The sequence below is a fragment of the Apostichopus japonicus genome, chromosome 21 (assembly GCF_037975245.1).
Source record: "Apostichopus japonicus isolate 1M-3 chromosome 21, ASM3797524v1, whole genome shotgun sequence".
Taxonomy (NCBI): Eukaryota; Metazoa; Echinodermata; class Holothuroidea; order Aspidochirotida; family Stichopodidae; genus Apostichopus; species Apostichopus japonicus.
This window is the reverse complement of record NC_092581.1, coordinates 937,496-951,499: the sequence shown is the minus strand read 5'-3', so window position 1 is coordinate 951,499 and position 14,004 is coordinate 937,496. Positions and strand designations below refer to the sequence as shown.

Sequence of the window (14,004 nt, the reverse complement as noted above, 5' to 3'; positions counted from 1 at the left end):
GCAGATGGGCCTACTTTGTACATTGGCGTTAATTTTATCAAATAAACACTGTAAAAACAAATGACAAATTTATCAGCAATTGATTGTAATACAGCTTTTCCTGTTTGATCTCTACTACAAATCATACATGTCTCACATGTAGCTAAAGTGACCATATTTTGTCCAGGAAACCTGGGAACGACGTAAATACTGAATCATGTTCTTACTCACATGACACGTACACGTTAGCCTGTGTACTATTAATATAGACATTCGTAACTCACTATACAGTATTGGGCAGTATAACATTAGGCCTAGCACTGAAACACACCATATTACACAGATAGGCTGTCCGTGAGAAGTCATTCAATTCCTACTTAAAAAAAATCTACCTTTATTTGTTCATCAGAAGTGAGAGGTCGTTGAGCATTTTGCAGGTTTTCGATTTGCCTTAATTTCTTTCTTAGTTTTCGAATTTCTGGAAACAGTCTTCCTTCGTCCATTTTCAAGAGACTGTGTAACCAGAAGGTACTATTGACACGGTTGACCCTGCAGCTCTGATTTCCCCACATATGACCATTTATAATATAACCTCGACACTACGAATGGATAACTGACCCGGGGAATAGTGTCCGTGAGACGCCCGGACACTATTCCCTGTCACAACAGCACCAAAAGCATTTTGCCAGCCAGTTCAGAGTTACTGCAGTTTGGTGAAGGTCAAAGGTCACTGGGGTAGTCCAGTCGCATACTGATTATTTAAACAAAACAATACACACAACATTGACGCTCAACGATCGACACTAACAGCAACATTTTCACTATCATTGGCGGTTTTCTACTGAAATTCCAAGATACAAGTATTTGAATGGAGAGCCCAACAACTATAGACGAATTTAAAATGTGGAAAGTCGAGAGACTGAAGCAGTTTCTGAATAAACATAGCCTCAAAGTGAGCGGAAGAAAGGTATCCAGTCAAAACGTCCCTTTACCAAAACGTCCCAGTTTTTTTTAAGACCAAAACGTCCCCGCTTTTTACCAAAACGTCCCGCAGTCAAAACGTCCCCGTGAGTCAAAACGTCCCCGCTTTTATAATCAGTTGGTAGGCCATACGGGAAATAATTGCTGATTTAATGTCCATACGAATTAAAATTATTACCGGTATTAATTCTATTTAATACCGGTATTAATTCTCAGCCAATCACCATGCAGCTTCATATGCCGGTATTAAATAGCCTATCATTAATACGGGCATTAAATATAATTAATACGGGCATTAATAGAATTAATACGCGCATTAAATAGAAATAATACGGGCATTAAATAGAATTAATACGGGCATTAAATAGACCAATCACATCAGCGAATTTTGTTACCATGCTCAGTCTGAGCTAGTGTTAATCCCCCAGCGTTAAAGCAGCGTAGTTGTAGCTAGCAAGCAAGGTACAACATACAACGCAATGGCACGTATGACAGACAAAGAACAAGTTTTGCATGATTTTCGTCGAGAAGCGAACGATACTTGTAAGTTATATTGACAAGTGTTGACCCTCAATCCCAGTCCGATGGTTTACCAGTTCGTAATGTTTTCAACCGTCTTGTTATTCTTCGAAGAACGTAAGTTGTAGGTTGGGGCGGCGATCAGATCAGATGAACAAGTGAGAATCCTGCTAAATAAGAGAAAATTGGAAACCCAAGAGTGAAATTCCTTGGGCAGAAATACACTTAAAGGTATGGTTGAAATATATACTTAAATGTGTGGTGTCAGGTGCATTCCCTTCTTTGACACCACCCCTGTACTGTATGCATAATTTGTTAACTTCTACCCCACAGGCACAAATTATTGTGTATGTAGATGTCTAAACTCATGTTAATCAATTATCTCTCCCATTTTCTTATGTGTGTGGGGAAGGGGAGCATGCAACTAGCAAGTAACAACTGACAAGTAACAACTTAACAACTGAAGGAACTCAGACCCACTGACAAAATCCCTTTTTATACACTAATGTGCTTAAATGAAATACGATAGAGACAAACACCAGTTGAACTTTTAAGCTTATATCAATTCTGCTTAAGTGGATTATAATTAAGCTTAAGTAAAATAGTTAAGAGGAGGATAGCCGAGAGCTAAAGGGGCAGTATACACTGATGACCACAAACAAACTTTCTTATAAATTGGCAGAGCTGATGTCACATGGAGAAGCCAGAAACAGACATGGATTATACAATCAACTGCAGAATTAAGCGGAGTATATGGAATTTTCAAGTTCAGCACAGGAAGTGTTGTTGGTTACAAAGACTTGACCTAATAATTCCAGTCATTATTTAAACCCTGACTACCAATATCGTTCAAGTGTAGAATTGTCAGAAGTTGTTAAACGGTAACTGCGTTACAGCTCCGGTTATAAAACCACTGAACAAGATATAGACAACCCTACAGCGCTATCGACAGTCAAAGCGTATAGATCTACCTGTGAGAGGATTGGCTATAAACGAAGTTACAATATCTTTACATATAATACAGACAGCTATAGGACCAATATAGTTTACAGAGGCGATTTGAAAATGTCTTCGGTAAGATACAGTTTCTCATTTATTCATAATAATTTGTAGGCCTTTACTATGTATCGGTAAAACGTCGATGAGAGGTGTGTGGGGGTGGGGGTGTGTGAGGGTGAATGAGGGTGTGGGTGAGTGAGGGTCGTCTACTTTTGACTCAAAATTAGATTCACAAAATTAATTATAATGCATATAAACTTAAGATTGTATCTTAGATTTTGCTATTCACCACATTGAGCCATTTACTTAATGATTCCAAAACGATTCTAAACTTTCGTCAGATGGTGACATTACCCAATGATGGTATAAATACATACCAAAGTGTACGCTTTAAGCCAAACTGAGTGGATTTTCGTCTTTTTACATTTGAAATAAGATGTTAGTATAGAATCATGCAGATAAACTTGATTATTGTTTTTTAAATGATAGTATCAAACAGTATTTGAGATAGAGAGGGCGTGTAAATGGCAGGGGGGGGGGGGGGTAGTGAGTTGGCAGTGAGACCTAAAATGGAAATGGTATAACCTCTTATGTGCATTAATCCTAACTCTGTAGATAAAATTTAGAGCCCTGCATATCGATATGAGGTTCACAGTATGCTTTGACCAATCTCAACCCCACCCTGCACCCTTAACCTATTGTAACGCGCCGTCCTCGGTGGTGAGCGCAAGGAAGAGTGGAAATGCGGGAACACAGGAATGAGGCTGTCGACAGGAGATATTAAAGTTTACCCGTTTATTTACGATCTTTATACTTGTCAAGATGGTGCACAGTGGTCGTGCATTACAGAGGCAATTATTAAATACGAAACCAAGTTTTAACACATGCTCAGAAGTCGATGAAGTTAAATACAACACAGTACATTACTAATGGCGGGTCTCGACACGGAGGGCAGAACGATAGACTTCGGCGCTGAAGATTGGGCTATGGTGAACGGCGGCGCAGTTGGCGGATTGATGAACTGCGGCGCAGTTGGCGGATTGGTGAACTGCGGCGCAGTCGGCGGATTGGTGAACTGCGGCGCAGTCGGCGGATTGGTGAACTGCGGCGCAGTCGGCGGAATGGTGAACAGCGGCGCAGTCGGCGGAATGGTGAACGGCGGCGCAGTCGGCGGATTGGTGAACTGCGGCGCAGTCGGCGGATTGGTGAACTGCGGCGCAGTCGGCGGATTGGTGAACTGCGGCGCAGTCGGCGGAATGGTGAACGGCGGCGCAGTCGGCGGAATGGTGAACGGCGGCGCAGTTGGCGGATTGGTGAACTGCGGCGCAGTCGGCGGATTGGTGAACTGCGGCGCAGTCGGCGGAATGGTGAACGGCGGCGCAGATGAACCGAAGTGTTGAACCTGGTCTTCTAGGTTATTTTACTCGTCGTCCGATCCGACTTCCTGGGCTGTTCCACCACTGTTTTGCCAATAGATGACTCGTTCGTCTCCTAACTCATGGTCAGAATCGTTCTACCCCTCCTATTCCGAGCCGGGAACCGCCCCTGGTCCGAGCATGGAATCCACCCTCTGGTGCGTGCCCGCAGTTGCTTTTAAAAAGAAACTACTTCCTATACCTACAACGTATGAACCTACACCTAACCCTATTAGAAACATAAACCACGCCCAGTCTACAACCATCAACCATTAAAACACGATTAAATACGACATGCGTGCTGGTAAAGATTTACCCAGACCTAACATTTTGGCCCCTGGAACGTAACCTAGACGTCCTACTTAGTGACCTCCAAAATCGGGCAACATGAGAGAGTTCCCCCTTAACAGTCGTTCATAAATCAAGCAAGTGACACCCCTTATAAGAATTTATCTAACAAACAATTCCCGTAAAGCGTCTAATATAATGTAAAGAATCAACCCAAGTTAAAACATTTGATTGGAGAAAATACATGCTACACTAACGCCAACAAAGAGATTAGACGTTTCGTTACATCATGTTATAATGATACCATAGCCTACATTTGGGTAGGGGCGGGGGAATGGCGTAGTGCCACGTCATCGTACAATCCATTGGGCAGCATGTGAGATGAGTCGGTAACCTGTGCAAAGTACTGAAATATCATTTTGCCGTGCACATGGGCGCAGATCAGTCTTGGATAAAGGTATAGGGACGCGTGTCTGTTCTCATATCTACGCGGAGCGCGACCATGGGTTCGCGCGTAGCGTACAAGAAATTGTTTGGCAAATATACCTCCCAGATTGCCGGAAATAACACTTCCCAGACTCAATGATGCTCCCAAACCTCCTTAAGTTATAGATCTCATGGCTTAGAAATTTAGTTTGGGGAAATACATGGGCATCTGCAGAAAAAAAAACATCAGGGGACAAATAATCCCAAGTAGACTTTTGTATAAGATGGGTCTGGGGTCCTCTCCCAGAAAACAATTAGACTGCCGCAAATGCACTAAATTTTCAGACGACCTACCTGCACCTTTCATTTTACAAGTACGATTATAATTACTACCATCACTTCTTTCAGTTAAGTCTTCTTTTGCTTTGTCGTCTCACATCTCTTTTATTTGGTGCATTGTATTCACGGAAGCATTCACTTAAAGAGCACTGGCCTTAGATATGAGTGGTGTCAACAGTATAAAACGTCCTTTGATCGACCTGTACTTGTATTACATGTATCACGTACACATCCACTAACAGCCATCTGGATTAATAACCTGTTAAACTTACCATTCGACATAGTGTATCTGCAATAAGTCCAACCAAAGGAGAATTGAAGCGGCGCTATATTCTCAGTTTAGAAGAAGCTTGGGGAAAACGAAGATATTTCTAATATTTAACTGCGAATACTTGTTAAACAAGACTTGTATCAACATGAGTACGGTAAGTCTATATTAATTTATTGTATTTTCGTTATATAGACCTTTATCAGGCGCGTATCCAGGATTTTCTAACCCGGGGGTGTCCCCCTCCCCCTTTGGAATTTTTTGCATTTCCAGGTGGCCTCAGATGCAATTTGGTGCAATATAGCACACTTCAACACCTACTCCATTTTGTAAACTTAATTTTGTATTTTCACCTGGCCTTAGATGCTATTTGGTGCTCCAAATGAGATTTTTTTCTCATTTGGAAATGAAAAAGGGGTTTTCTGACTTGCGAAGCGGGGGGCGAAATGATACTTCCGCCCCTCCACATTTTTCACTGGGGGGGGGCTGGCGCTTCCCAGCCCCCCGGTTCCTACGCCCTTGCCAGTCGCACATCATGTTCGACCTCATTGCATGTCCTATGGATCATTGTTTTGTAGGTGATTCTACGTCACGGCCCACAATATCCGAAAGCCCCACTTTTCAAGGTTTTAAGCCCATTATTTCTTGAGAATTTGAAAATTCACATTTCTCGTGAATAAAATCACTTCAAAACATACCCATAATGTTGCACAAAATTCAATCTATGGACAAGCAATATAGAAAAACCTCCTTGAACCCCTAACAGACAGGTCAAAATTGCACGATTAGAGGAAAGTATGATGAAGAATGTTGGTGAGGAAATTTTCGAAAATTCAGACACAGTTAATTTATTGGTGTAGAAATATTGCAACCTGTTATAATGGCTATTATAAAACTTGGTTGAAGGAAATGAAAAATAGCAGATATTTCCGATATCAGGTATATCGAAACCGAACACTACACACACAGGCGTAGGTCCCATAGGAGGCGGGGGCTGCAGCCCCCCCCCCCCCGCAACCAAATTTCTTCCCATTTTTTTCGGGCACCTACTGAAAGAAAAATAAATAGCAATGAATATAGCTTAAAAATGATCTCCTTGGTAATTAAAATAAAGTTCTAAGTTTGGCCGACATTACTACTGTAAAATAGAGTTTTGACATAAATGGATCTGTATGCTTTTTCTCCATCTACATAAGACATTTCGTTGTTTACATTAGCATCCGACGGAATGCTGTGCAACTCTCACGGACCGTGCGGTACACGATGCCATGCAATGTAATGAACGATGCTTGCTTATATGATATTGGCATCGATATGTTGATCGCGCGCAAGTCATTACAGCCCCCAAATCCAATTGGGCTCCTACGCCTTTGACTACACACATAGACAGTTTTTGAGGCTGTTCATCGTGGAACATGCATTTCAATGCTCACTGATATGATGTTATATCTGCTCTTTGCTTTACAAATTCGAACAGGCGTGTAGCGAGTAATTGCCAAGGGAGGGGCGAAGCCTGTAGGCAAACTATCTAAGCGAAGCGCCACCATGAGTTGGCGCGAAGCGTACAATAAAAATTTTGGCCGAAAATGCCACCCAGATCGCCGGAAATGACCCTTTCCGGGCCTTGCTAATTTGCAGATAAACGAAGAATAAATAGGTGTCATCGCCATTTTGTCAGAAAATTACACCAACTTAATGTGACAAATGTCAATAGGTATTTGAGAGCGCAATGAAAAAGTCAATAATCGCGAATAAGTAAAAAGTGGTAAAAAGCTGAAAAGGGCGCCAGCAGTCCATTTGAGTCCGTCAGGGGGGGGGGGGGCATCCGCCCCCTCTGACTGTATGGACGCTCCGCCACTGCTCAGACCTGATTACAATACTTAAAGTGCTTGTCCAAAGCATTCTTAAACCGATTCACACTACTTGCGAACAACTTTGTCCTAAACACTCTAATAGGCATTAGAAATCATGAAAATAGCTGCAACTCCATGAAAAATTTAACAGTTTACAAGTCTAAAACCTAGTTTTATTTACGAATAAACATTAGCTAATTATGCACATTGATGATGTAAATGGAGTGACTGGCTTATTTTCTGTTATATTATCCCTTTGTTCTTAAAAACTTCGTTCCAAGGACACGAAAAGGGTTTGTGGCATGCATAAGGTTAAATTTTGAAATATTTTATTGTCTTCTTTGAACAGAGTAACATCACATCATTTAAATGATATATGCGGGCTTGTAATAAGGGGTTAACTTAGTTAAGGGCTAAAATAAGAAACTTTGATAAGAACAACACTCTACGTCATAGTTTCCCCAGATTTAACTTCAAATATATATATCTTGGCAACGAAAAGATCTTTTGGAAAAGTTGCAACAAAGAATGTACTGAATATGGGGCATATTGACAAGGTGTCAGTAGTACTTTAACATAAAACCAAAATCACTTTAATTCTATTAATAGAATCTAGAAGATCCTGATAGATTTTTAAATCTATCAACTATCTAACTTTAAAAGTTTAAAAGGTTTGTAGTTTTGTAATAGCTCCCTGTGAACATTGTAATGATGGATATTGCTGCGCTTTTATAAATATATTATTTTTATTATTATTATTATTATTATTATTATTATTGATGGTTCTTATGCTTTATTGCATTTGTAATAGCTATATACACCGTGAAACTGGGGACACGGTATATCATGTCTCTACCACTGAGAAAGTTGGTGGGGACGCGTCCCGCTGTCCCCACCAGGATCTGCGCCCATGGCCATGCGCCCTTACTATGTCAACATGTGGTGATAGAAAGTATCCACTTAGTCATAATATTGTTACAAATTTGCGTTTTTTTTTTGTGGATTATGACATTGAGATACAGCATCCTCCAATATCAGGGTTGTCCAACCTACGGCCCGCGGGCCACAATCCGGCCCGCCGCAGGGTTGCGTCCGGCCCGCCAGAGATGCTCTACTGTGCGAAATTTTAGTGAGCAGATTTATTGATAAGCTATATAATCAATCATTCGAACCTTCTGGGTCCAAAAAAACTGCATACAGGTCAGTTTGTGTGACACTGTCAGCGGAGGGGGGGGGGAGGGCGGCTGGACTTAATTCATATGTTTTATCAGGAAGGAAAATGAATCAGTGCGCTCCGCGCGCAGTGCTCACATTTTGTTGCCTTGGCTTCGGGCGAAAAATCGAGCGTAGGGTTCATGCGGCCCCTCTTTCATCATAATCATTCCATTTGGCCCTCCTCTGCAAAAGGTTGGACAACCCTGTCCTATATCATAATGACCAACCGTAATGACCTAACCATGAGTAACCTTTGAATAATGACGTAACACATACAAATACTTGGTTGTGTCTAATTCACATAGAACACTTAACAGAGGAAAACATGTATGTTGAAAAAGTTTCTTTTGTGTTATATGCTAAATTTAACTTGAATGAAGCCTAACGTTGGAATACCTTGGGTTTAAACGATATCGATAAGCCTAGCCTAATTTACATATAGATATCAGGAGATATGTTTTGATTATATCCAACAAATGAATATTGTTTACAGTAATTACCAATTTTTTTTTATTTCTTCCTTTTTCTTACGTTAATTTATTTCAAATGATTTGCTTCTTCTCTTTCTTCCTTTCTTACTTTCTTTTTTTCTTTTTCATCTTCTTCTTCTTCTCCTTCTCTCCTGGTCAGAAGAACCTCAAATGAATAAGTGTAATGAACATTATGATTGCCGTTATAATGAGGTTCCTTTGTTGTGGAAATGTTCCGCCACACAAATGATATACGTAACCACTCTCTAAGGTCCACCACACGAAATAATTAATTTTAGAGGGTGGTAATACCCAGTATCACCAGAAAACATTTTCATATGTTGCTGCTAAGGAATGGAACGAATTATCAAAGGCGTGTAAGAATGCCAAGTCTTTAAATACTTTTAAACGTTCTATGCAGGACTTTAACTAATTTATTATGCTCTTAATTTCTTTTAATTGATTGTTCCATGTTGTATTTTATGTAATGTAGTTTTTATTTTCATTGTCGTCTTATCTTATTTTATTTTATTATTGTTATTGTTATTATTATTATTTTATATGTTTATATTTTTTCATTTCACTATTTGTTATTTTACTTCAGGGCCTCGGGGGAGATTAGCTTTACGCTAACCGAGTATACCCTTTAATGTTAAATAAATAAATAAATAAATAAATAAATAAATAAATAAATAAATAAATGAAAATACACTGTTTTCTATTTTGTAGGAGTTTGTTTCGCATCTCAAACCGATATCACCAATTAAAACCGTGGCCATTTGGCATATTGCATTTTGGCACAAGGTGAGAGATATCATTGGCCGTAATACACCATGTCACAGAATCAATGCCTTTGTGAAGCAAAATGCACAACGAGGTGACGTGCCAGCGATATTACAAGCAGTTGATACTTATTGTCGAGATAAGGAGTGGATTATGCATCTGGGACAACAAAAAGGTGGGTAGTCTTGCTGTGCTGTTAATGTTTTGGAGTATGAAAGGTTCCATAAAATGTAACGTCATGATAAATATTACCAATGATGGAAGTGTAATGAGGCATTCGTGGTAATAAGGTGGCAACCCTTCCACCTGAGGTCGTATTTTAGGACGTATATTCCTAAAGCTTCCTAAAATACGTCTTAAGATACAACCTGTTGTCTGTACCTACATGAAACCCATCATCCTGACATGCTGGCCATCATCCATCCAACAACAGTGGCGCTGAATCGGTAGCAATTTTATCTCCAGGCCTTTGCTGCCCCGGTGTGGTATTGTTTGACTTTTTACTTAAAATTTGTTAAGGGACAATAATGTGAGGCAAAGGGTTATCAAAGAGGTGGCAACTCCAGCCCTTAAAGGTTTGTTGAATATTTCAATTCCCTACAATAGTATTGCAATGCATAAGCCCGGTATCGCGAACCTATAGAGTTTGCAATGGCTTTAGCCAAGAAGAATGATACCAAACTGAGTCCGAATAGAACCAAATTTGATGGATTCAAATGACAAAGTTGAGGAACTTTGAAAATGGCCGGAGGGAAAAGCTGTTGTGAAAATGAAATACTTTATTTGTAATATTCAAAATATTAATTTATAGATTGATTTAATAAACTATAAAGCTGTATACATTTTCATTTCCCTTTCTTCAGCGGAAAGATTTTCAGAAATTGTTCAAGATTGTAAACCAAAGGTTTGCCTAGAGTTGGGGACCTATTGTGGATATTCCGCTATCTTGTTAGGTTCTATGTTACCAGATGATGGGAAAATCTACACCGTTGAATTTGATAAGGATTTCGTCAGGGCCGCCCAAGAACTCGTTGAATATGCTGGAATGCAGGAGAAAGTAAGGAAAACATATGAGACTTAAGAAAAATAGAGAATTTAACCAGAAACATGAAATGTAACGCATGATATAATGTAACATCGAACCAGTTTCACATTCTCATCAACCTGCCCCGCCCCCCTCCCTTACTCTTCTCGTACCAAAATGTTATTCTTTTCCATTACCATATATATATATATATATATATTTATATATATATATATATATATATATATATATATATATATATATATATATATATATATATATATATATATATATTATATTATACACATATTGAATGGTTATGAGTGCAATAGTGCAAATATTTCATGAGTTGAAAAATGGAATGTTCCATTCAACGAGGCGCAGCCGAGTTGAATGAAACAAATTACATCTTTCAACGAATGAAATATTTGCACTATTGCACGAATGGAAACCATTCATTATTTGTTTTATACAACACCTTCAAATTTGGATATAATTGGATGTAAAATGCACTCATGCAACAGATTGTTTTGAACAGACAGGTTTCTCTGCTCTCTTACCATTGAAAAAAGTGCTATCAAAAAAGTATAACCCATGGTTCTATTTCATAGAGTGCAATAGAGCGGATTTTGCATGCAATCGACGAACAATTGACCAATCAAATGGCCGGAATATAATTAGGTGTTGTATAAATATATATATTGCATCGTTGGTTTATATTTTGGATTCACAGATAACAATACTACAAGGAGACGCGGGTGAAGTAATACCGACACTTCGTGAGAAACATTCTGTGGATAAATTTGATTTTGTTTTCATCGACCATCATAAACCGTTATACTGTCGAGAACTGAAACACATAGAGGCCGGTAAATATGTCCGCAGAGGGACTGTCGTGGTTGGTGATGACCTTGGCTGGCCAGGATCTCCCGAGTACGACGCATACATCCAAAAATCCCCCAGTTATCAAAATACATTCTATGATACCAAAATTGATATGCTTGGTATTTCAGACGTGATGGCCAAGTCGATTTATCTTGGCTAGTATAATGACAGCATAACATATGTATGCCTGAAACGAATAAGTATTTTCTTAAGTTGGATGGCACACATGTTTAACGTTAGCATGTTATAATAGAATATTGAAACATACTCCTAGATATCCAGTGTGGATAGTTGTACTTCTTTACCACTATTTGTTTCTTTTCCATTGTTGAATTCTCGTGGCTTGACTACCGATTCTGATGCACCAGCCATTAGCTCAGAAGTAATACCACACAAATAAGCAACATATGGCTTCAAAATAACATTAAAGTTATAAAACATTACAAACTTGTCAATGATAAAAAGGTGTTTGAATATCATGCAAGGGTATTCTGTGGTTGATACGAAGTTAGACAATAACCTGTTTTGGTTGAATTATTGGACTTTATTTATCGATTGATCAACATTATTATTAAGGTTTGCACAGAGGATAAATATGTGTATATGTGAATATATACAAGTAATACGGTCAAGTTTAAAATTGTCGCAAGTCAACGAAGTAATTACATATCATTAAAACACACGGGACACGAAAATCTCATCCTGCCAGTTCCTCTGGTTTTGATAGCCCCCCCCCCAGATCACCGGAAATGGCACTTCTCGGGCTTGAAAATGACCAACCAGATGTAAACTTTTGCCTGAGAACCAAGTTTTTCCCAATATTTACCTCATCGCATCTCCTGTGGATAATTGCTTTTGTATAGAATTCTACTTAACGGCCCACAATACCCGTCAGCCCCACTTTTCAAGGTTTTAAGCCCATTATTTGTTCAGAATTTGAATAATAAATTCACTTCAAAACATAATGTTGCACACGATTACATCAATGGATAACCAATATAGAAAAAAACCTTCAACCCCTAACAGACCGGTCAAAATTGCACGAGTAGAGGGAAGTATGATGAAGAATGTTGGTCAGGGGATTTTCAAAAATTCAGACACAGTTAGTATATTGGTGTACAAATATTAAAACCTGTTATTACGGCTACAATAAAACTTCGATATCATAAAAAAAATACAAAAGATATCCTCGAGGGGGCGGTCTCCCCCTTCGCCCCCCCCCCCTCCTTCCCTTGGCTACGCGCCTGCGGTTAGAAATCTTGTAGGAAACAGGCCAAATGGAAACCCAGTGAACCCATATCGATGTGGATCATATGTATGATTGTACGTACTTACACTCATAGACAAGAGATGTACAGACATGATAATAATCATGAGTGAAAACATGCTATACGGTCACAGGTCACAGAAACGACCACGAAGAGTCATTTACCTCATGCAGCATGTGTAATGTTGGATGAAGTTTTAGCCACCGCCAAATATGATTTGGATAAATAATCTCACGCATTATTTTCTATTTACAGCCACACAAAAAGACTATGCCACCAAATATTGGGGGGGGGGGGGAGGGAAGGGATGTCGAGCGCGATGTCTAGTACGGCTCCATTTTTGTTCTGTTCATTTTTCCTTCTTTGTATTTTTGGTGTTAAAAAGAAATATATAGGGTTATTTTCACTAGACGAAGCATGGTAATCGAATATGGGGAATCGAATAACGACTAATTAGCATAATATGCAGATGTTTTGAGCGCATCCATCAGTAACTGGCAAAACGTTTTGTTACGGTCGAGGCGCGCTAAATTAAACAATAGGTCTATTATAAAAGTATAAATGATTGAAACACATGCCCCTAAATTGCAAGCATTGCTTCCAGGTGGAATGGGCAAATGGAATGGGCAGCGAGGTTTTGGAACTTCACTTCACTCTGAGCATCCAGACAGAGTAGGCGACGGTGTTTAGATGTAAGCAAATAGGGCGTCAACCACATTATATATGTCGTGTAGACAAGCCTATATGGTCTATAGTACAGGGAGAGGCTACATTGTTTGGGTAGACTGTATACTTGTTTGGTATCCGATTGAGACTTCCCTACACCGACCGAATGGAGGCACCTGCCCCATGCCGTGACTCAGAGGTTGTCTAGACCTTTTCACTATACCACTTTCTGTGGGACGAAAATCAGTGACCCGTTTTGTAATAAAATACTGGGGAACGCTGATCCATGGTCTGTTTAGGTTAGAGGGGAGCAACGAGACGGAAGATCCGTGCTTAGCGGCCAACGTTGAGGCCCTCCCTCCGTTTGCAGTTTGTATTGGACAATAGCGTCATTACTGTTTGTACACCAAGAAAAATTTATTTAAAAGAAATATCTAATATCGACAGATAAGTTAGAAAGCGAATTATACTGGAGGAATAAATAGATTTCGTTAGTTAAAAGGAATATTTTTTTGGCTGATTAAAGGAAGGGTGCCAAGTAATTATATTATGTAAAAGAAATTTAATGTAGCAAAGCAGCTTTTATGTTAATTGTATCGTACAATAATAAATTTTCGTTATTATAA

General features: G+C 39.3%; 2 protein-coding genes across 4 annotated transcripts in view; one reads left to right on the top strand and one right to left on the bottom strand.

Moving 5' to 3' along the window:
* Nucleotides 1-687, bottom strand: part of LOC139963080 (uncharacterized) — a 12,129-nt gene extending 11,442 nt beyond the window's left edge. The window contains exon 1 of the mRNA XM_071963583.1: nucleotides 372-687. Coding sequence (XP_071819684.1) covers nucleotides 372-551 — 180 coding nt within the window. The 5' untranslated portion in view covers nucleotides 552-687. The remainder of the gene's footprint in view (nucleotides 1-371) is intronic.
* Nucleotides 1-14,004, top strand: part of LOC139963083 (catechol O-methyltransferase A-like) — a 24,326-nt gene extending 10,322 nt beyond the window's left edge. Inside the window, exons 1-4 of one of the 3 annotated variants that reach the window (XM_071963593.1) lie at nucleotides 2,502-2,553; nucleotides 9,482-9,710; nucleotides 10,399-10,592; nucleotides 11,293-14,004. In XM_071963593.1, coding sequence (XP_071819694.1) covers nucleotides 2,545-2,553; nucleotides 9,482-9,710; nucleotides 10,399-10,592; nucleotides 11,293-11,604 — 744 coding nt within the window. In that variant the 5' untranslated portion in view covers nucleotides 2,502-2,544 and the 3' untranslated portion in view covers nucleotides 11,605-14,004. Of the gene's footprint in view, nucleotides 1-2,501; nucleotides 2,554-5,079; nucleotides 5,372-9,481; nucleotides 9,711-10,398; nucleotides 10,593-11,292 lie in introns of those variants that run through there. The other 2 variants (XM_071963592.1, XM_071963591.1) reach the window with 2 other exon arrangements.